At 40.9% G+C, this 24705-nt stretch overlaps 1 protein-coding gene across 2 annotated transcripts in view; it reads left to right on the top strand.

Annotated features, from left to right (window-relative positions):
* LGMN (legumain) overlaps nucleotides 1–24705 on the top strand; it is a 39382-nt gene that overhangs the window by 4744 nt on the left and 9933 nt on the right. For both annotated transcript variants that reach the window (XM_024205975.3, XM_024205974.3), the window contains exons 2-8: nucleotides 4506–4672; nucleotides 16862–16959; nucleotides 18278–18359; nucleotides 20423–20508; nucleotides 22446–22521; nucleotides 23126–23188; nucleotides 24206–24272. In XM_024205975.3, coding sequence (XP_024061743.1) covers nucleotides 4535–4672; nucleotides 16862–16959; nucleotides 18278–18359; nucleotides 20423–20508; nucleotides 22446–22521; nucleotides 23126–23188; nucleotides 24206–24272 — 610 coding nt within the window. In that variant the 5' untranslated portion in view covers nucleotides 4506–4534. The remainder of the gene's footprint in view (nucleotides 1–4505; nucleotides 4673–16861; nucleotides 16960–18277; nucleotides 18360–20422; nucleotides 20509–22445; nucleotides 22522–23125; nucleotides 23189–24205; nucleotides 24273–24705) is intronic.

Genomic DNA, 24705 nt, shown 5'->3' with positions numbered 1-24705 from the left:
TTACAGGGTAATCAAACTTAAAGAGCTCAGAGGACCCCCCTCTGTCTTAGGTTCAAAGTACAGCAAACAAAGATACACACTCTGGTAAAAAGGTACATTTACAAGTTGAGAAAACAAAGTAAATCTAAGACGCCTTGCTGTCTTTTTACTTACTAGTTTGAAATAGGAGAGACTTGTTTAGAAAGATGGGGAGAACCTGGATTGATGTCTGGTCCCTCTCAGTCCCAAGAGCGAACCACTCGTTAAAACAAAGAGCACACACACAAACCTTTCCCCCCCCAAGATTTGAAAGTATCTTGTCTCCTTATTGGTCCTTCGGGTCAGGCGTCAGCCAGGTTACCCGAGCCTCTTAACCCTTTACAGGTAAAAGGATTTGGAGTCTCTGTACACAGAGAGCTGTTACCCTTCCCTTCATAGTTATGACAACTGGTCTGGTGTCCTCTTTCAACACAGCACAGAACACTGTCTTTTTAATCTACCTAACACCTTTCCAACAGTCTAGGTTTGTCCTTCAGACAAACATTTTTTAAAAGTTAGAATCAAGCAGTGACTTCGGTATAGCAGCTTTCTTTGTTACACATTTGCTGTTTGAGTTTGTTCTAAAAGGTATTTGGAAAACCCTGCAGATTTTAGCATTTGTAAATTATTTTTTTGCAACTTGCTAGTATTGCTCTGTCTATTTTAATTACTTTTTTCTGTTCTAAATTTAAAACAAAGTGACTAAATCATGAAACAGAACAAGAAAGACAAATAGGACTGAAAAGTAAACACTGCAAATGTTGTATAGAAATTAATCTCTATTTAAAAGTTAAGGTCTATTAGACATTGAGCTGATCTCCATTCTGCTTTGAGATCTTGAATATGCCAATGGCACTGCCTTGTTGACTCAGTTTGGTGAATCACTACAGCTGATGGCCAATCTGGTTGAGCAAGAAGCAGCACACATTGGTCTGTTTATTAATCCAGATAAAATTAAGTTCCTGGCCATTACCATCAAGCAGACTCCAGCTCCAGATTACAACCAGCTCAGTATTAACCTGTCAGAGAGACGTTGAGCAGGTGGCAGCTTTTAAACATTTGGGCAGAGTTATAGATAGTGCTGCAGGGTGCTTGAAAGATGTAGACACATGTATAGCAGCAGCTGCTGCCATGTTTTGGGCCCTTCAACAGGCTCTGTGGTGTGGTTGTGGCATCAAGCTTGCTGCAAAGCTGCAGATCTATAGAACTACTGTTATATAGACTATCGTGTGGAAGTGGAAGGTGGGCACTGAAGAAAGCCAAAAACCACTCCTTTGAAGTTTTTGATTCTCGTAATCTTTGTCAGCTGCTTCATATCAAATAGCAGGACAAGATCAGAAATGAGGTTATTTGAAGCAAAGCCCAGCAACTGCCACCATCAGCACTGGTTTGGTTTTGATGGCTTTCTTGGTATGGACATATTAGCATGAAGACCAACAAAATTCTGAGGCATGTGTAGCAAGAAATACAACTATATGGCTGGTGATCATGTAGTCAGGAAAAGCTTTGGTGGTGTGACAAGATTGCCAGTGGTGGACAACTATTGAATAGATCATTTTAAGTACCTTGCCAGAGATTGGTTTGGGTGGTGCTCAATTTGCCAGGAGGCCATAACACTTTGGATTTGCCATATTGTTGATAGGAATAGGCATTATTTGGTTTGCTCAATATAATTTACAGTGAAAAATTAATTTACATGTCCTAAATCCCCAGTCTTTGGTATTTTTTCCCCCTGTACATGTCTGCCCAAGGCAGGTTCTAGAATAGCAGGCCTGGGGCCATGTTGCCCTCTAGTTATCCATGTAACAGTTATAGCACAGGATGATTATCAGCTCTATCTGAAAGGGGACCAGCATTAGAATGGGAGTAGTTTAGTCTTCATTCCCATTCAACTCCTTGGCTTGTCTACTGAGACTAACTCATACCAATTATAGTGATGGTTTTTGATATCTGTCTGTTAGAAACTGGACAAGAGATCCACCACCTCATTTCACATAGGCCGCTGAGCAAGGATCAGATGATATCTCAGTCACGATTGACATGACCTGGATTTGAACCAATGACCTACATCTATAGGAGAACTAAGTATTCTGTGAAAGGCTTAGTTTCTAATTTTTAGTCCTCTCATCTATTTCCTCTCAGCAGTTGTCATAAACAAGAATCACTTATCTTGACTTATTAACATCATCTGGATATTCTGCCTCAGTGAATAAATTAGGAAAAGTTTCCTGCAAAAAACAAATGCTGAGGTCTGAAGGATCTGTTAGCATGACATTTAACTGGTAGCATAGAATTAAACCCAAGTCGGTTAAATTTTAGGACTACCAGAGAAAGGAAGAGAGCCTGAGTATAGCTATAGTCCAAAAACCTCTGATCATGAAACCAGATTTGGCAGGGGATTGTAAGGCACCATGTAAATTTATGGTATTTCACAGATGAGTAAATATCTCTGCCTGGACCTCAGATCTGCTGTTCACAGCACAATTATGTACTTTGTGTTCATGCTGTAAACATGGCATCTCTCCAAGACAATGGCTGTTCTGTTAAGATTAGCTCTTAAATTATGATATGTCTGAAACTTCTGAAGGGAGTGGCAAAATGGACAGTTTACAGTTTTTGTTGGTGGGCTAGTTTGTGTTCCTGTAGAATGCAATAGGTGTTAAAACTATAACCATCTAGTTGTAGACAAACTTTGCTTGTTAGTTCCTTATATGCTGAAGGAAGCAAAATGTTTTTTTAGCTCATTAACAAAAGTTACTGCAATTGAATGAAGTAGCTAATAATTCAGTCTAATAAATCCTAAATAAATTTTAAGCATGCACTTCCACACGTTTGCCTGAAGTGGTTTAAGTCATGGAGAGACGAATCACAAGTGTTCTAGGATCTAACAAGCTTTAGGAAGAAGGCAAAATAGTAACACTTCTTTGGCTTTGATTCCCTCTTACCCCATCTCTGTATTGGAATTTGTCAATACAAAGGTTACAAGCACTTCTGGTTAATAAGAAATGATCTGATGTGATCCCCTGCACTTTGTGTATGTCTGTCAGCCCATTAAAAGTTTTCCCTTCTCTTTTCAAAGGTATATTCTCTTTTGCTAAACTATTGACAGAATTATTGGTGGCCTGTAGAGCCAGTCTTGAAAAGGACTTGTGCTATGTGCCATTCACAAATGCTTCACCACCGCACACTGCAATTTCAGAAGTGATGTTGGCTACTTTGCTTTTTTGGGGTACTTTGGGTAGTCAGTGGGGCAGATGGTTTTGGTACAGAGAGGAACTGAAGCTGGTTTTGCCTAGTCAGTGATCTGGTAAAGGCATAATGGTGACATGCCCACTATCCAGTGTTAGTACAGACTACGGCTTGTGAGCTGGTGGTTTTGCTCCTCAGAAAGCAGTGCTGAAGCATACTCCACCACCCTCACAACAACTTATATATATATATATATATCACAGTAATGTTTAGCTTCCAAAAGTTGGTTTTGGTAACTGGATTATTGTAAAATGCTGTTTATTTAGGGTGGCTGGAGGGAAGCATCTCATCTTTTTTTATGTTACACCAAAGGTGAATGATTATTATGAAAGAAAATAATTTGATTATTTAAATAACATTAGATGCAGCAGACTTGCGCTTCTGTGGCAAAAAATTATAGAATTATTTTGGTTTAATATGACCTACGCTGTTTATAGCATACTGATTTGGTAGCACCTTACACCCACTTTGCACCAACATAAAGGATTACATGGTGCAGAGCAACAGAATTTCTCTTTCTCCCCCAAAACAGTAACACTACTTCCTTCTGCCTCTTCTAGCTGAGTCTTTTGGAAAGGGCTGTGAATGGTGAATTGACACTTTGTGCCTGCATTGCTGCATAGCAGCTGTGATGCTGCTCCTTTCCCAGTTGTAAATTGAAGTTCTCCAAGCTCTTCTCCCCAAACAGGAAGTGGAATTGAAGTCTGCCTTTTTGGCTGGCACCACCACCAGGGATTGAAGTGGGGATTTCCAGAACCGACAGTATTTGACCTAAAGAGCCCATGCTCCTAGCTGGGGCTCATATGCTCTGTGGGGGGGGGGGGGGGAGAGGACCTGGAACATACTCAGTGAATTACATAAGCAGGGACTGAAGAAACAACACATTTTTCATTCTATTTTATGAAAAGTCTGATGGGTTTTATTTCAGAAGATCTTTATCTGTAAAATTTGGTTGATAGTAATACTCATTTCACATGTATGGTTCCTAACCAATTTACTAGCTATTGTAGAACAAAATATCCAAGTCTTTTGGCTTCATTTATTTTGGTCCATTTCAGATTAATTTGTATTCCTTCAAAGGCTTTTATTGTAGGTAATTGTATTTTCACTTCAATGTCAAACTAATAGGAACCGAGTCTCACCTGTATTGCGATGTGCTATATTTTTAAAATGCAGAAATTGCTGCTTTGGCTTTATTCTGCTGTCTTCTGACCTAGTCTTTCAAATTTATTTCTTAGTTTCTGGAGTTGTGGAGTAAAGAAAGAAAATGATTTTGAAAGCAATTGTATTGCTAGGCTGTATCTTGGGAATCAGCACATTTCCTCTTGAAGATCCTGAAGATGGAGGCAAGCACTGGATTGTCATTGTAGCAGGGTCAAATGGCTGGTACAATTACAGACACCAGGTAAGAATGACCTGTCCAGTTCATTATGACATTTTTAGGAGTGTTTCATGGAATATTATACAAATACCAGTCACTGTGCAATGTAGTTTCTTCAAATACCTGTCTCATAAACTTAGTTAAATGCTTAAATGTCAGAAGTATTTACTGTGGTATGTAACTTATCACTTAAATTAGCTTCTGTACCAGATGACTGGAGGATAGGTAGCGTGACACCAATTTTTAAAATAGGCTCCAGAGGCAATCCTGGCAATTATAGGCCAGTAAGACTAACTTCAGTACCAGGCAAGTTAGTTGAAACTATAGTAAAGAACAGAATTATCAAACACAGATGAATATGATATGTTGGGGAAGAGTCAACATGGTTAAAAGACAGGAAACAAAAAGTAAGAATAAAAAGACAGTTTTCAGAATGGAGAGAGGTAAATAGTGGTGGTCTCCAGGGATTTGTACTGGGACCAGTACTGTTCAACATTCATACATGATCTGGGAAAAGGAGTAAACAGTCAGGTGGCAAAATTTGAAGACTATACAAAATTACTTACGATAGTTAAGTTCAAAGCAGATTATGAAGAGTTACAAAGGGATGTCACCAAACTAGGTGACTGGGCAATAAAATGGCAGATAAAATTCACTGATAAATGCAAAGTAGCAGATTGGAAAACATCATCCAACTATACATACAAAATGATGGGATCTAAATTAGCTGTTATCACTCAACAGAGATGTTGGTGTCATTGCGGATAGTTCTCTGAAAACATCTGGTCTGTGTGAAGTAGCAGTCAAAAAGCTAACAGAATGTTGGGAACCATTAGGAAAGGGATAGATAATAAGACAGAAAATATCATAATGCCGCTATATAAATACATGGTGCACCCAAACTTTGAATACTGCGCACAGTTCTGGTTTTCCCATTTCAAAAAGATATATTGGAATTGGAAAAGGTACAGAGATGGTCAAAAGTGATTAAGGGTATGGAATATCTTCCATATGAGGAGACAGTAAAAAAAGACTATTCGGCTTGGAAAAGAGACAACTAAGGGGGAGGGAATATGCTAGAGGTCTATAAAATCATGACTGGTGTGGAGAAACTGAATAAAGAAAGTGTTATTTAGTCCTTCACATAACACAAGAACTAGGGGTCATCCAATGAAATAACTAGGCAGCAGGTTTAAAACAAACAAAAGGCAGTACTTCACACAACGCACAATCAACCTGTGGAATTTGTTATTGGGGGACGTTGTGAAGGCCAAAAGAATAACTGGGTTAAAAAAAGCTATATAAGTTCATGGAGGATAGGTCCATCAATGGCTATTGGCCAGGAATGCAACCCCAGGCTCTGGGTGTCCCTAGCCTCTGAATGCCAGAAGCTGCATGCTGGGATGACAGGGGATGGATCACGTGATAATTGCCCTGTTCTATTCATTCCATCTGAAGCACCTGACATCGGCCACTATCAGAAGACCTGGGCTAGATGGACCATTGGTCTGACCCAGGATTGCCATTCTTATGTTCCTATGTAAGTGTTGAATTAGTCTGGGCACAAAAAAATTTCTGCATTCATCTCCCTTTCAGTTCCAGATTAACAGATGTTTCCTTTTGTCATGTATTTGTTTAATTTGGAATGTTTTTTTTTCTGAAACTAAGTAAAGTGCATAAATAAATTTTACTAATCTAAAAGCCAATCTCTACTTGATCTTTCCTATTATCATTCTAACCCTCCAACAACTTTCCACTGTTGCTTTTACTTTATTTTTATTTTCTTGCTCAGCCCTCTTCTTTCTTGACTTGACAAGCCAGAATAGTGTCCTCCTCTTTAATAAATAAATAAATAAATAAATAAATAAAGGCCAGAGAAGGCCATTATCATCATCTTGTCTGATGTCTTCCTAGCAGGTCATAAAATTCACTCAGCCATTACTGCATCAAATTAAATAACAGATGATTGAACTAGAGCAGGTTTTTCTGAAAGCCAATTCTGTATGCTCTTGTCCATTATGTTTCCTCGACTCTCACTTCCAACTATTTGGCGACTTCCCCCCCCTCACCTTTTACATCCCTACCAGTAAAACATTCAGTTAAATCTCACACTGTATAGGTGTTCTGTTCAAGTACTTGGTCCTGGGACATCTAAGCTTAAGGGTTTTGAAGGCCTGCTTTAAGATATGCAGCAACAAAACCTTAAAACATAACTTCACCAGCTCCCTTACACACAACACTCTGGTGGGAGAACACTCATTTAAAAAGACGGAGGTAGGAATAACATTGTATTTAAAATCTTTAAGAAAACTTGTTCCTGTGCAAGCTCAGTAGCAGCTTTTAAAAGATAGCGATTGTTATCCAAATGGTAGGGTTTTTTTGCAGGCTAGAAAAAGGATTTCTATCAATAGATCCAAGTTCCCTGTAAGCTGTGCAGTGGCTCAGCAGCCTATTTAGTGCCACACAGGTGCTTAGGGAACCCGCCCAGGGACCTGCCAGTCTCATCGCTTTCTAAGTTTATATCTTGGGAATCTTGTTATTTTAATCAACATGAAATGAAGCGAGAAGAAAATATCCTTCCATTAAAAAAAAAAGGGAACCTCATTAAAAAGTGCTATCAAGGTTAAGAAAAATCAAAACAAAACCCTTTACAATTTCACAGCTTTCAATACTTATTGGAGACCTTCTTTATAATAGAATTGGTCTAGCCAACATACAGTAAAACCTGCTTTAATATCACCTTGAGAGACCAATCAAAACCAGTTGCCCAGTAGGCCTAACCTTTAACTAAAGGAACAAAATAGTACTTTGGACTACTATCACACCTTCCATCTCAGAGCATGATATAAATATTGTTTATGCTTCACAACATACCTTTGAGGTAAGTATTTGTTCCCCAGTTTCCAGATATAAACTGAAATATGGTGAAGGTTAAATGATTTGGCCAAGTCACGTGCTAGAGCCAGGAATAGAACTCAGGTCTTGACTTCCTCTGCTTCCTCCCATGCTTCCTCTCTTACTAGAAATCCTTGAAAATACTTTAAAGTGCTCACATATGACACTGAGTTGCTTGGTGGAGATAAAAGAAAGGGAATTCTAGAGCCACCCAGGAATGAGCTCAAAATTATTCCACAGGAAGGTGTGTCAAAGATAGTGTTGTGACAGACTATACTTGCAGATAGAATTTTTATCCTATTGACAGTAATTAATTCAGCTAGGTATTAAATCTTTTAAACAAATCCACTGCTCATTTGTCAGCTTTGTGTAACTTGGTTGCTATTTCTGGCAGAGAAATTGAAGAGGAATACATCACATCTTGTACCTGTTAATTAAATATTTCCGCACACAGTCCAGTCTGTGCAAATTAAATTACAAGATGTGAATTGTCCTCAGCAGTATATCCGTTACTTAGCTTGTCTGCTTTCATTGCCTCACTGAATGCTATTCTTTGAAAGCTTAAGGTTTACTTCAATTGCTGCTAACTCAGTAAAGTATGATCACCCACAGCTTATTTTGTCAAGTAAGATACCAAGATTGCCTCGGACACCTGAGCTGTTAAACATGGGGTGGGGTGGGGGAAGCAGATAGTCCATTTACACTTCATGCAAGATGCAAATTTCAAGTAATGTACATTTATACATAATCTTGTATCCTGAATTATTTCAAACCATTTTGCATGCTATCTATATACAGCACCACTGAAATGCATCTTGTAGCCACCTGCAGCAACTCCACCCTAGCAACTTATTAGTGCACAACATGCTACAGAACAGTGGAGGTCTTGTGGGGGGAGGAAGGAACATTTTGATCAAGGACTCTGAAGCTAACCCTCCTCTTCTATAAAGTACCATGGGATTTTTTATATCCATGCTGAATGGATGAGACCTCACCTTTTAAAATATTATGTGAGATTCCATACACAAAATACTTCAGGGAACTCAGTTTCCATACTGTACCTTGTAAGGATGAAGGAATGAGTCATCCCTGGTAGGATATGAACCTATAGTTTCAAGTAATCTAAGGCCTTTTATATACTTGAGATTTGGTGTCACTGCACTGGTGCAAACCCCAAGTGTAAGCAAGGCAAGTGCAAATTGTTGCTTTCCTTATCTACACTAGGGATTTGCACCTTGAAGCTACAGTTTCTGGACATGATGACTGAATTGGAATTAGTTCCAAATAAAGCCAAGACTTAAGCTATTCATTTATTTTCATCTTTCATAAACAAATCATCTTGGCACCTTGACATTTTTATAAAACATACACAACTCAAAGTAATGAGCTTGTCCCCGCTGCAAAGTTAACTTTTGTCCCTCTACATACTCCCCTTACCTCAGGAATGTGGTGTTTTTAACTCAAGATAGTTGGCCTGTCAGGGGGTATAGAGTAAACCTTGAGTTAGCACAATTCAGCAGCTGCTAACGTGATTACTCTGCAATCCTCTAATGCCTTCCACAATTCTCCATGGGTGCCCAAAAAGGACAGACAAGTTCTCAGAGAGAGTGGTTCAATTTATAGCACTTGCACTCACATACGTGGCACTAATACTAATATCCCTGGTTTTTTTGCATCTTGTGTTGTGCAGTGTGACTGCTCTTGCTCAAGCTAGGCTAATGTCAGTTAATGGCTGTGAAGACACACCCAATAAAACAAACATGCAGTTGGCCTCACAACAACCCATCCTAAATGACAATATAATCCACCAGAGTATAAACAAATAAAGAACATGGATCAGCAGCGTAGCGGGGGTGCTAAGGCAGGCTTCCTGCCTGTCCTGGCATCACGAAGCGCACTGCACCCTGGAAGCAGCCAGCAGCAGGTCCAGCTTCTAGGCGGAGGCATGCAAGCGGTGGTCCGTGTGGCAGGCACCCCCTCCCCCACAGCTGGGAACTGGCCAATGGGGGTGCGGAGCCAGTGCTCGGGGCGGGGGCAGCGTGTGGAGCCCTGTGGTTCCCCCCCGTCTGTGAGCCAGACCTGCTGCTGGCTGCTTCTGGGGCGCAGCATGGTGTCAGAACAGGTAGGGACTAGCCTGCCTTAGCCGGGCAGCACCATTGATGGGACTTTTAATGGCCCTGCTGACCAGAGCTGCCATGACCCAGTGCCTTACACTGGGTCGCGGCTTGCAGTTTGAAAACCACTGCTATAAGAGGTAGCAATAGAATCTGAGGTCTTTATCTCTGGGAAAACAGCTGAAGAAAACTAAGTGAAATCCTTCTCCAGGAAAATTCAAATGCTGAAGACAAAAATAAATGTACATAAAATATCTGAAATCTGTTGTCTTGGAATTTGCTAAAAATAACCAGTTTTGCACTTTTCCCCTACCATGCTTTCCAGCACTGTATGCCATTTAAGGTGGAAAAGATATACATTGAGTAACATTCCCCCAACATGCCGGATAGAAAAGCTTTTACTGTATTAGGATCCCTACTGTAGACAGCTAGTTTTGCTGCTGGTGTCATTTTTAGCACCCTGTCATCTAACTTGCTAGGAACAAGTCTAATGGATGGTGTTATGAATGCTGTAATGGCAGCCTTGTCTACACTAGTGCTTCCAATGTTGCTAACATTGTTACAATTAAACCAATGTTAGCAACTGGGAAATCTTTCTAAAGTATCCGCAATACAGATCAGGCTATTGAACCAGTGAAGCACAGTTAGGGAGGTTAATGAAACAACAGCAGGTATTTTTAGAAATAGGTGACATTTTTAATAGATATTGGCTATAAGAATACTTCACTATCAGAGATGTTATAGCCCCTCATTTATTACTTCAAATCACTGCAATGTTCCTTTAATAGGACAAAAACCTAAAAATTTACTATAGTGGAGCCAGCAATTCTTACACATTCTTGAGAGATTTTGCAGCTTGATATTTGCAGAAAAAATACGCAGCCTGATACCAACACTAATGAAATATTACAGGCATGATAGAAGATGGGGGGGCATGCTGTATTTAGGGATTTTCTCATACTGGGGGAGAGTCTAAAGCTTCCATTTATAAAATGTTTTTGGTTTCCATCTCCATGATGAAGATGCAGCCATAGTGGAACCCATACACCATTAGCCATAGTAGCTCCAGCCAGCCCTCCTAGCACAAAGGTGGGAACTCCATCCCTCCTTATCCCCTACACAGGTGGTTTTGACTTTCAAGTTTAAAGGAGACCATTTAAAAGCTATTGTCGTTAAACATGAACAGGGTAAGATCAGGTCTGCATTAGAAACTTTGCCAGTATGTGCTGAGTCTACCAGCTTCTATACAAGGAGCCCTTTACTGGTATAGCATATTTGCAAAGTGCTCCTATTGTGGATGCAGATTGCTGGCAAAGCTGTATAGTAAAACCACTCACCATGAACAAAACAAGCTGTATGGGTAAAATGAAGTTTTGTCCATCTCACTGTGCCTATATGAGGGGCTTTTTACCAGCACAGCTATGCCAGTCAGGATCCAGTGCCCCAGGCTGACACAGCTGTGCCAGCAAAAGCACCTAGTGTAGACCTGGCCATAGTAATGTCATCAGGTCTACGTGCAGAAATTTAACTTTGACCCCTTTTGGTGGGGGGGGTACATGTTCTGTGCCTTCCCCTCGCCCCAGTCTTGGGAGGAGCCCGCTCTTCCTGTCCCCGTGGCTGGAGCTTGCTCACTTTGCCATTCAGAGCACTGGGCAGAAATCACATTGCGTCAACACCCACCGTGGACCTTCGCAATGCTTTGTTTTAAACAGTCGTATTCCCCTGGTCCGCACCAGTTCTAAGCTGCCAGCACTGGCTGAGGTAGAACACCGCCCCCATCTCCGTGGAGGGGGAGAGGCAAGCGACCCCGCCGCAGCTGGGGTGATCCACAGGAAGGGCCCAGCTCGTCTCCAGAGTCGTCGCCGCCCCCCGGGAGAGGGCAGCGCCTCATCCAGCCGCGGCTCACGCCCAGCCCCGCTTTGCGCCTCAGCCCTCCTCTGGCCCTGGCAGGAGCTTGCTCTTCCCTTCCACCCCCTGCCGTGGCCCAGCAGGAGCTCGCTCTTCCTTCCCCATCACCACGGCCCCGGGGCTGAGAGAAGCTCACTCTCCTATCCCTGCCACCGCTAACCCAGGGCTGGAGGAGTTTTGTGCACCTGACAATTATTGGGGGGCCCATGCCACTGCTTCTCCCCCGACTTGTGCATGCCCCTGAATGTCACTTAGGACTGAGACATTTCTAAATTGCCAAAAGCCCTATTCTCAATGCAGTTATACTATCATGAATGCTTATTTTGCTTGCCAAACTGGACCAAGCTACACCTGCAAAAGCACTCTTGTCACTATAAGCTGCATCAATGCTAGCAGGCCTTTTTATCTGTATAGCCATACTGACAAGCCTTTTCAAATATAGACCTGGCCATGGGTGGTGGGTATTGTAGGCAGGGGAGGCCATGCCTCCCCAAACAGCCTAGCATGACCCTGCCCACGCTCCACCAGGCCCCCTCCTGCCTGCTGCTCCCTTCTGTGGCCGAGAGCTGGGGCCGGGAGGTTGGGGCTCATGGTGTGCAAGGCCAGGCCATGCCATGCCACCTGTCCTCCCGGCACTGGGACCAGGCTGGGGCTGGAGGCTCCCGGGCCGCGCTGCCTGCCCAGCGCTGGGGCCGGGGGCACTCTGGCCACGCTGCCCGCCTGCCCAGCGCTGGGGCGCATGGTGGGGCGGTGTGCTCTGGGCTCCAGCAGGGGAGCAGAAGGGGCAGGGCCTCAGGCAGAGGAGGGAGGGGTCGGGGGCTAGCCTCCCCCTAGGGCGCATTCGCTCGCCGCCCATGGACCTGGCCAAAATAACTAGCCACTTTTGAAAGTCTTGGCTATGCATGCCTTCTTGTTCCATTCTTTATGCAAATGCAGCCGAGGAAGAAATGAGGAAACCTAAAAGCTTAAGGTGCAGTGGAAAAACCCCAACCTCCTTCCAGGCAACACAGTGTGACAGCAATTTCTCTCTGAACAATGAGTAAACAAGTGAATTCAGTTGTCATTAAGAAGAATGTCTCCCACTGTTTTTAAAAAGTGCCTTAACTCCTACTGCGGCTAGGTCTACACTGCACAGTTAACCCAGAATTTTGAGGCCTAGATCAGCCTCACCCAGGTGTGAGCATCTCCACTGGAAACCATAGCTGAATTACTGTGTCCTCAGTGTTTCTGCACTCACCCGTGTGCTGGCAAAAGATTCTTAAGTAGACTTGGCCTTTGGGAGCCCAAAATGAGATGCTTTAAAGGGATCTGATTTTTAGAGACTGGATACTTATGAATTTTTGAATATCAGACTCCTTTAAAGTATGTTTGGGGACCCAAAAATCACTACTCACTTGAAAACTTTGGCCTATTTTAGACAAAAATGGATGTTTTTTAACAGTTTTTTGAAAGATTTGTTTGGCATCTTATTCACAAAGGATTCAGTCATCCTTTTTGTGGTGACTGAGAAATCTCCGAAGAGTTGGTCAGTGATTTACATGTACCTTTATTTTGGGCTGCATCTAAGGGTATACCTATATGAAATATTTTTCCAGTTATACCAGTGTAATTACACCCGTATCTCTCTCATTATTCTGGAATAAGAGTGCTTTTTTGACATAGCTTGAACTGCTTCCAAAGTGACAAACTAAACCAGAAAAAGACCTTCTTTTACCAGAATAAAAGTAGCCACATGGGGAGTTGTGGTGGTATGACAGTGGTTTAAATTCACACCCTATGTTGTGTGGGTGTGACTTCCCCATGTAGATAAGCCCTAAATGTACAGAGACAGCAGATGACAATGGTTAGGAAGCTGCATCAGTTATGTTGTTTTATAGAAAAGAGCTAGTGTTTTGCACTGAGGTTTTACAGTGTTAACACCTGAATGGTTGGCATCACCCTTATTTCCACTACTTAAATGATGAGGACTGTTTAAGAACAGATATAGAACAGAATAACGTGAAAAGGAGTTCCAGAGAGCAGATGCAAGAAATGTAAATGATAAAGTGTGGTGCTAACACCGAAAGGAGTAAAACAGTCACACAGACAACAAACATGGCTATGAGAACAGTGCAGGAGGATGTGTTTGGGGGAAGATAAGTAATCAAAATGAGATTTTAGACATACCAAGCGGTAGTAATGGCACCAAAGTGCTGAGGAGGAGGTTGAAAAGTGCAGAGAAAAGATGCTGAAGCAATACTGGGGGAGGAGAAAGGGCCACAGTATGGAGAGGGTATAACAGGAGCAACAAGTGGCAAATAATCTAGCTGAGGCTGCTGCCCTATCTAGATTAAAATGATGTAAAGCCTAGCCTACAGAAGTTTACCAGCATAGCTATGTCAGTTAGGAGTGTTATATTTTTAACCAATATAGCTATACCAGTAACAGCTGTAGCCTAAATACAATTATACCGGTATACCTGTGCTTATATTAGCATAGCTTATGCCAATTCCACAACCTGGAATAAACGATACCAGTATAAACACAGTTTATATATATATTATCAGTGAACTGATATAACTGAATCCACATGATAAGGTTTTGATGGTTCAACTATACAGGCAAAGCCTAATGTAGACAAGGCCTAAGACAGAATATGCAAATCCTCACTTTTTGCCTTTTAAATGTCCCCAAAATAGCCCCTCCTTTCTTCAACTGATCTCTATTCTGATTAGTAGCAGTAGTACTAGGAGCACATGGAGGCCTGATGAGGTGCCATTTATGCCTAGTGCTTTACAATCACAGGGTAAAAAGATATTTCCCCCAAAAGTTTTACCATCTAATTAAGTCAAGATGTAATAAGTGAGTGTAACAAGCAATAAGGAAAAGAAGAGAGAAGACAAAGGAAATTCATACAAACCAGTTTACAAAGGCTAGTTATGTCCACAATTGAATGGTTCTGAGTTAGTTAATATTTGTACATCAGAAGGTTTTATTGTCCCATCTATTTGGAGCTTGTTTTTACAGGGAAATGTACTATAATTATACCACTATAGTTATATTGGTATAATTCCTAGTGCAGACACACTTATTCCAAAATAAGAGTGCCTTTCTCTAGTTTAGTTTATGTCAGTATTGTGTAGTTTAGTTATACTGGTATGGTTATGCTGATAGAGTTCCCTGTGAAGCTAAGCCCATAGCCATTTACTGTAGGCACCACAGAAGAAATCCTCCCCAAAGATCTACGTCAAGGTCAGAAGAGTGACTGCACAGATTAGTGCTTTCCAGTTCTCTTTTTCCCTAGCAAACCTCACACACGTCTGCTTCATATCTTACGTTTTTACCTTGACCTCTCCTATTCTTGTCTTGTCTGTTGTCAAGATCTGTGTTTAATGTAAACAGTTTGGGGCAGGGACTTGTGAAGTGCCATACAGATGTATATGTTGAAATATAAATATTTAAGTTTACAGAGCTGGGAGGAAGAAAATCTAGTCTGATGTAACAGGAAATATAACTCCTTTAGTAAGGACGGTTAGATTTCCAAAGTAAATCATGTGAAGAGATTGTGTTACAGCAGATTTTTTTAAAAACATGGAATGTACCTCACCTTTTCCTGGAATCTTGCACAATTACCATCCCTTCTCTGTGTCAGACTAGACTATGAAGACAGGGCTTTTCCTATATTATTAACATTTCACTAGTTTAACTAAATTGATCTAATTAAACCAGGTCAAACCCCTAATGTGGACACTCCTAAACCAGTTTAATCTTTGCTTAGCATGTGCTAATAAATTACAGATTTAAGCTAAACCAATAAAAGTGAGGTTTAATCATGTTTCAGTGTCTACATCAGGAGTTTTCTCTGGTTTAATTGGATTGATTTAAATTAAATCTGTGCAACTTTTCTAATGTTGACTAGATCAGGGGTGGGCAAACTATGGCCTGCGGGCCGGATGCAGCTGCCAGCCGTTTTAATCCAGCCCTGAAACTCCCGCTGGGGAGCAGGGTCTGGGGATTGCCCCCCCTCTGACGCTCCAGCCAGGGAGCAGGGTCGGGGGCCACTCCACGTGGCTCCCGGAAGCAGCGGCATGGCCCCCCTCCAGCTCCTATGTGTAGGGGCAGCCAGGGGGCTCCACTCTGCACGCTGCCCCGGCCCCAAGCACCACCCCCGCAGCTCCCATTGGCGCTCCCTCCCCACCCCACTTGGGGGCTGGCCCAGGCCTCAGCCACACCTGCCTGAATGTTCCTCCATGCCCTCCCCCAGTGGGGTGCCCCCCAGAGTTTGGGGACTTCTGATATAGACAAATAGATTTGGGCGGCACAAGGAAACAGTAAGACTCTATTGATAGGCAGTGGTCTCAGCTGCCGACCCATTGTCAAGTTTTTTGTAGGTATTATACCAAAGAGTTTTAAGGAGGAATTTGAAGGTGGATAATGAATTAGTTTTGCAGATGTTTACAGGGGGCTTCTCCCAAGCATGGAGGGCAGCCTGGGAGAAACCACTAATGTGCTTGTTTGAAAGTTTAACAAGTGGGTGATGGAGGCTGGTATTACTGGCCTACCAAAGATAAGAATTGACATTTCAATTGCAAAGGAGAGATAATAGGTAGGGTGGGGATAGGCTGTGAAGGACCTTGAAAGTGAATATAAGCAGTTTATGTTTGCAATGGAGAAGAGGAAGCCAGTGGAGGGATGCAAAAAGAGGGATGACATGGTCAAAGTGGCAGGCTAGGAGAAAGCCATTAAGCCTTTGATGACAGCTGTGTGCTCAGGCTTTCCAGAGGCTCTCAATCCTTTATATTTACAACTAGTTACTGAAAGCCCATGCTGTTGCATGGGTGTCATTCAGAAAGTCGTGTGTGTAAAAAAAAAAAAAAGCTGAAAATGGGGCCCTCGTTTCCCATACACTGTGTTGTAGTGAGAAGTATTGCTGTTTGTACATGTTTCCCAAAGTCTGTGCACAGAGCTCGCCCTGGCTGGAGGCACAAGCATCTTTTTGCAACCCCCAGCTTCTCTGATCAGCTACCACATTCCACCTGCCACAGAACCTTCGGACTCCAACATTCCATCCTGTTCTCACAGCGACCAGTGATGATAGAATCTGATGATATTCTGAACAGAAAGAGCTCTCAGCCATGATTATAACTGTTTTCATCCCTTCACACTGACTCAAGACATTTTAGGCTTCAGAGTGACAATTGTGAAATCCTGTTATTTAGAGGAGGATGTTGGTGCGGAGTTTCTTTTAGACAAGAAGCCTATAAAGTGATTTTCTTTTGTTCCCAAAGATTAACAAGTACATTCTGCTCTATTTCAGGCTGATGTGTGCCATGCTTACCAGATTGTACACCGAAATGGAATTCCAGATGAACAGATCATTGTCATGATGTATGATGACATTGCAGATAATGAGGAGTAAGTGAAGAACATGGCAAGAATATTAAACCATATAATGTATATTTTTTCTGTTCCATAGTTAGCAGTAGTACTTTGTGTGTATGTAGCACCTCAAAAAGAAGAATCCTAAGCATTTCACAGAATATGTACAGGGACCACTTCACCCATCACTGAAAGAAGTTCACTTTAGAATGTGTACCTTGCAAATTTCTAAATTTCAAGAGTAAGATTCTGATCTCAGTTATGGCAGTGTAAATTCAGAGCTCCTTGGTAACTTACTTTTGCATGTTGTGATACAAGTAAACAATCTGAATTTTTATTATACATAGTAAAAATTATCTGTTATGTAGTGCTTTACAGTACAGACATGCCTATATAGTGTGGTTTGGGGGGAGGGATAGCTCAGTGGTTTGAGCATTGGCCTGCTAAACCCAGGGTTGTGAGTTCAATCCTTGAGGGGGCCATTTAGGGAACTGGGGTAAAAATCTGTCTGGGGATTGGTCCTGCTTTGAGCAGGGGGTTGGACTAGATGACCTCCTGAGGTCCCTTCCAATCCTGATATTCTATGATTCTATCTTTAAGGGCCATTGTCAGCCTGTTTAATCCCCAAAGCATACTTTACATGAAAAAAGGAAATTCCCATGCATTGTCAGATTTGGTATCTTTGGCCATATTTGCCTTTATAATACAACCAGCTCTTACATTGCACTTTTCACCAGTAAATATTGAAATGCTGTACAAAGGAGGTCAGTATTTCTGTGCAGCTGCACCCAGTTTCAGTGATAGCCCTTCACTCTGGACTAATTTCAACACTCAGCTCTAACTTTTCTGGTTCCTAGAAGCAGTGTGGGCACAGTGACAGCCACACCTTAGGCAGCTGCCTTAATTGATAAACTGAACTAGGTGACACTAGCTGGTTAATAATTTGCTATCAGTGACTGCAATTACACAGCACTGGCATCAGTTCAGGTGTCAAAAGAGAGTAAAACTATTTAAAAGCAGAACCAGCAAGGGCTACTTCAAGCACCCAGGCTGAAAATCCAGGGATTATAGCCATCATGGACCTTGTCCTGCACTCTCAGAACCATTTACCTGGTCTTGCCACTGGGTTCATGGGGCTTGAGCTGGGCATATGTAATTGATAAGGCACAAAGACCTCCACATGATCATTCAAAAATCAGTTTTAAAGAGTGATGCTTTTGTAAATAAATATGTACAAATATTTGGGCTTGATCTTGTCGACGTTTCATGACCTTTTAATATTTTTCTAGTTAATTTGTTGGCACTATATGGCATATGATTTATTCTTAATACGTGTGTCCAACTTAATTTTCAGAAATCCAACCAAAGGCATCGTCATCAATAGACCCAATGGCACAGATGTGTACAAGGGAGTGCCAAAGGACTATGTACAAGAGGTAGAACTGAAGTAATCTCTACTATTCACCAATATATATGAGATTTAACATTCCCTAGTGACCCAAGTAAATCTTTTTTCACCCCCCAGACTGTTAGATATTCCTGAATACATTTAGTATTAAGCCTCTGGTTGATACAAAGCACTGGAAGGTGTTCATCCAGTTGGATGGCTTGGCCAACCTTTCCTAACCAGGATGTAAACAAAGGGCATATTAAAGTGGAGCAGAAACTATAACAATAGACTATTCCATTATTTCTGCACCATGCTCAGAGTGAGGGGAGGGGAAATCTTATAATTAAAAAAGAAATCAATAACTCAATATGTAAACATGCACTGATTAAATTTCACTGTAGATTTGATTAAACAATCACTCATTGAGTTTATGGCTCAGTAGCCCAATATCTGAGTAATTTACAAGTTGCCACTAAGAATATGTCTACACTGCATACTCCTTAGGGCGGCATATAGAGTATGTACACTGCATGCTCCCCTAGCATAGGTCTGAAGAGCAGTGTAGATGGTGAAGCACAAGTAGAGTAAAGACAAGCCTGAACTCTGTGGGTATATACCCTACGCAGCTCTACATGTCCAAGCAGTGCCTCCCATCTACATGGCTATTTTTAGCAGTGTAGTGTCCCTCTGTCTCCCTGCTGCCAGAGTCTTTCTGTGCCACAGGGGAAGGCTCCGGCATTGGAGAAGGGCTCTGGTGGGGGGAGGCAGCAGGGAAAGGCTCTAACAGCTCCCAGCAGCAGGGAGGGGCTCTGGCAGCTCCCTGCTGCCTCTCCCCTGCCAGAGCCTTTCCTTCCCACAGTGAAAGGCTCTGGCAGTGGGGAGCTGCCAAAGTCTTTCCCTTTTGCCTCCCCACTGCCAAAGCCTTTCACTGCTGTGTGTAGCTGCACACCACAGTGGACACAGCCTGCTTTTTACTGTGGCATGTAGCTACACATATCCTACACGCTGTTGCCAGTGGTGTGCCGTGTAGACATAGTTAAATTGGAGGTAGTCTCAGAGATTTGCGTATGCAACCATAAAGCCTGTTGCAAAGAGCTATAAAAACAGCACTTAAATTTTTCATACTGTCACCTGAGTGCTTGTCTTCTCTACACTTCATTGAAAGTAATAAATAACTTTTCAAACAAAGACATTCCTAACTTGGTTAAAAAAATAGTTACTTATTTTACTGAATCCTGCCAGTAGCTAGAGACTTCTACTGGATAAATAATATTGTTTGGCAAACGTGGCTTACATTTTGTACTTGTTTAATTGGAAATGAAAAGCAGTAGCCCTTTGGTATCAGGTTAAATGGCGAGAACTTTTTGACAGAGTGAAACCTACTTAAAGGGATTGAGAAAAATCAGTTGCTTAACAGAAGAGGATCAGAACTGTGCTTGATATAATAAATTCAGGATACTTTCAGCCAGTCTCCCACGACAGGAGATCACCTAATAAAAGTGACGCGAAGTATAGGTTTCATTGTATTTTACATGTGCAATGACTGGAGCGTTTGCCTAGTTTCCCGCACTATGACTGTTGCCTGATTTCCAAGAGTAGCCACGATCTAACAAACTGCAGTGAGTGACCATCAAGATTAAGGCCTTGTCTACACCAGAAAGTTGTACTGGCATATGCCAAGGTGTAAATTTAAACAGATAGAGTTATACCAATATAACTACGTACACGCTTATTTTGGAATATGTGTCCTTTTTCAGTTTAGCTTATGTTGCTTTGGAAGGGGGCTAAGCTAAACCAAAGAACCACTTTTATTCACACATGGAATGTGTATCTATATCATTTTATGTATACTGGTATAATTATACTGGTATAGCTAGTAAAACTTTCCTGTATAGACAAGCCCTTACGGGAAAAGAAAAATGCTGCATATGAAGATCAGTAATAATGGTTATCATAGGCACCAGCTCCCAAAGCCCACCCCAACAGCATTCCTCTGCATTGTAAAACATTTGTTGGTTCTGTTGTACAGAACCTGTCTGTCTAGGTGAGTAGATAAAGTTGACTGTTACTGTATTTCATATTTAATTTTAAAACTCTCTTGATCTGTAGGATGTTACTCCAGAAAATTTCCTTGCTGTTCTGAGAGGTGATGCTGAAGCAATGAAGGGCATAGGATCAGGAAAAGTATTAAAAAGGTAACATAGAAGTTGTGTTCAAGATATGATCATTCAGATCATATGGGTGGACACTCATGTGCTGATATTGAGTAATGTTGGGATTTAAATGAAATCTTAGTTATATTGTTGTCCAGACTGAGGATTAGCAAGACTGGTCAATGGCTATTCTACATCTTTGGAATTAGTAATGTGACAATTCTACTTTTTTAGCAATCTAGTATCAAAAAGTGTGTGTCTGTATCAGATTGATACCAAATATAGTGTGGATTGAGATCTAGATATCCACAATAGAGAGCAACTTGGCTACTGCAGACAAGTTGGTGGAGAGAGAGGGGAATTTTGGCATTGGAATCAAGGAGAAAAGTTACAGAGCTGGACTGTATTTAAATTGGTCATTGCCACATAGCTGTAGTCACGTGGGGCTTCACCTACATAGCTCAGGCTTAAAATATTCAGTGTATAAATACAAGATTAGAAGTGCTGAGAAGGGTTCTCAGCTTTTATTAATGAATATATTGCTGTACTGCTGCAAAATTGCTAAACTGGAATGAGGCCTAAAAGGTGAACACAGCTAAACATTTCATTAGCCAAATTAAAAATTGCATTTAGGCCCATGGCTACTCATACACGGGCATTTTCAACCTGCCTCCCTCTCCCCCCCTCCCCGCATAGTTGTAAGGTAGTGGATGTGCAGGGGTCCCAACATTTATTGCTACTCAGTAAGAAGACAGTATTTATCCTTACTTGCATCCATGCATAGTTATCATTTGCATGAATGGAACAACCTTCTGATCCCTGCGGCAGACTACACGAGGTCTTCTGAGATGAAGGCCTTTAAGTATCCAATACACAAAGAATTTCAGAACCCAGACTAGTACAAACATAAATCTGGCAAAATAGCTAAATTTTAGCAGAATGGAGAAATAGTCGAATCCTAAGTTGGATAAATACAACCATACAATTCAGAGCAGCTTGGCCACATGGTCTTCCTTCACACAGTTACACTCATTAAGGGTCTTAACAAAGAAGAATCTTTAGACTCTCTTCCTATTATTGCTATAACTTTTAGGTATGGAAAGTCCTGTGTTAACTATGTCTGGTACTGGCCTACAATATTCCAGATACATCAGGGGAAGATGAAAATCCATAATGCACCAGGTCCTATTGTGCATTACATACAGATGGGTTGTCTACGCTTGAAACGCTATAGCGGCCCAGCTGTAGCTGCACCACTGTATCACTCAGTGTAGACACTATTTATGCTGATGGGAAGGATTCTCCTATCGGTGTAGGTAATCCACCTTAATGGAGCATCAAGGATTAGAAGGCTAAAAATCCCAGATTTGAGTACATTGCATTCATAGAACACATTTAAAATGTACCAGTGTTTTCTGATATTTGCAGCATATATTTATGAAGCTGAACTAGATTAACCCTGAAATTAAAAATAATCATGGAAATAGCTATTGATTCTCAGGTTTTATAAAACTATTTTACAAAAGCTTAATCTGAGACTAAAATGACCCAGAATGTTTATATTACAAGAATAAGACACTTAAATCCATTTATGTTGCTAGTGTGAAAATTTTGAGCACTCTTAAAAGATACATAAAATCATACAATTGTAGGACTGGAAGGGACCTTGAGAGGTCTTCTAGTCCAGTCCCCTGCACTCATGGCAGGACTAAGTATTATCTAGGAAGACCATCCCTGACAGGTGTGTGTTTTGTTCAGTTTAGGATTCTGGCTTTCTATTTGCATTCCTTTTCTAGTCATTCATCTTTTCACATAAGTATCCAAAGTATAGTATGTAATTTAAAAAGGTGGTATAGATGAGACCACATCTTCTGATTTATCTTCACGAATACCAGCATGTCTCAATACTATAACAGGTTTTTATGTAAAGACTAAGCTGAAATGTTTAGAAAGTCAGTTTTCTGAATTTCTCTTGGCAGTGGTCCCAAGGATCATGTGTTTGTTTATTTCACTGACCATGGAGCCCCTGGACTACTGGCTTTTCCTAATGGTGATGTAAGCATTTTATTTTTAACATTTTTAAAGTTACCATAAAAATAAATATTTCTAAATCTAAATGTCTTAACACACTATTTTTTTCTTGGAAAGGATATAAGAGGCCATGTTCTGATCTCCCAGTTTGCATGAGATCGCAATCTGGGCCATGATATAAAATGGAATACTTAATGTTTGAAAGCTGAGGTCCAGACAGACTATTTATTCGTTGTGTGATTTTATTGCTCAGCTTTGCAGTGCATCATTCAGACTGTTGTGGGCATGATTATTCATCGTGCACACTGTAGTAAATATTGTAACCTCTGTTTCCCAGGGGGGCAAAACATTGGCGGTAAAAAGTATAACGCCTTCATGTTAAATTTGGACTTGATGATCACAAACTACAGTAAATCACTTATTTAAGTAACAAAAGGGGTACAAGTGTGCATTAAATAGTCAAGCAACTCTCTTATAAATATTTTCATTGTTGGAGTTTACATCTTCAAATAGTTAGAAGCAGTAATATATAAAAAATAGGAATCATTTATTCTAATGAAATGAGTTTCTTCTCTTATTTATTTTGCTGAATTAAGGTGGTATTAAAACAAGTGTTCTTATTTTACAGCTCCATGTAAAGGACTTGAACAAGACCATTTATTACATGTACCATAACAAAAAATACCAAAAGGTAAATAACAGTTTATCAGATGTTGTGAAATTAATAGAGGAACTAATGCAGAGGAAGCATCTTTGTGACATCTTTGGCTGCACTTCCTTCAATTGTTTAAACAATAAAATCATAGTTGTTAAAGAGGAAGATGATTCAAAGCCTGAAATTTAGATCGATTGCCCATCCAAACGGGATATATATTCCATTTTTGGATCGTCTTCAGTTGTTTACTTTCCAGTTGTAGCATGTGATTTATTTGGATTAATGTTGAAAGGTTTCATATCCTGATTTAGCAAAGTCCCGTGACTCCCATATATTTTGATCACCAGTAGAGTTGAAAAACACCCACTATCACTTCACCCCTGCCCCTGCTTCGGCTTATTGTGCTTTGTTCACCCTTGACCCAGTGTACTGTTACTGTAGGAAGCCTGTGTATATCTTGTGATTCACTGCTGGTTATTGTTACAAAATAACAAGTCAGCTGAGGAGAAAGGGACACTTACAGAAACTAACATTTAAATTAAACAACCCACCAATTCTTTTATCTAAGTGGTTTCTATTCCCATTTCAGTACAGGTGAAGTCACTTAGAGCAAAGAACACTAATTGGTATCTATAGCCGTTTGTTAGATTACCTTCTTAAATAAACTTTTTATTAATCATGTCAGAGTACTATAGTTGATTGTGTTTAGGTCTGTATAAGTGATGATGTCCCAAAAATACTGAGGCTACGGCCAACTCAGAATTGTATATTATTTCCAATAAAAAAAAGCTGACCAGCTAGTTGAATTCTGCTTGAATTAGCAAAAAGATCCATGTGAGATGTACATAGAAAAGCCATTAAGAAACCTTTTCAATGCAGTTTTCTTCACTTGTTTCAGTTTTTCAAAGCAGGAAGTGACCTAATTTGCCTTTATTTATGTGTAGGACTATGTATAGTGTGCTGTTTTAGGACCAGATTAATTACCGTTTGAAAGGAGTTGAAACTCTTCTCCAGCCCACTGGTTTTTCCTAACATGTCTCACTTATTCTACAGCTGGTGTTTTACATTGAAGCATGTGAATCCGGATCAATGATGAACCATTTGGCTGACGACATCAATGGTAAGTGATCAGTCAGCTTTTTGGCCTGGCGTTTCCCAGCTTGAAATGGTCAAAAGTTCTTGTGGCCAATGTGCTGCATATCCTTACTGGATCAGAAGTGTTGAGGACAGTCCTGGGATTATTGTAGAGGGTTAGCAGAGTATCAGGACTATTGGGTTCTGTTACTAGCTCTGCCACCGACTTGAGACTTCATTTTTGACCACCTCTGTTCTCTTTAGCCATCTGCCAAATGGTGTGTTACTCACCTACCCTCAAAGGTGAGCTGCAAGGTTTAATTGATTATTGGTTAAGCATTTTAAGAATGTACCATGGAAAGAATTATGAAATGCAAACGGTTAAAAAGGCAATAAGTTTTGGTGTCCTACTTTTCACCAGATTCTAACTCTTTTCTGCCTGAAACAAAATGACTTGTATATACAAAGAAATAACTATT

Source organism: Terrapene carolina, unplaced genomic scaffold, assembly GCF_002925995.2.
Source record: "Terrapene carolina triunguis isolate 2854851 unplaced genomic scaffold, T_m_triunguis-2.0 Scaffold96, whole genome shotgun sequence".
Classification (NCBI taxonomy): domain Eukaryota; kingdom Metazoa; phylum Chordata; order Testudines; family Emydidae; genus Terrapene; species Terrapene triunguis.
This window is presented reverse-complemented; position numbering and strand designations above follow the sequence as displayed.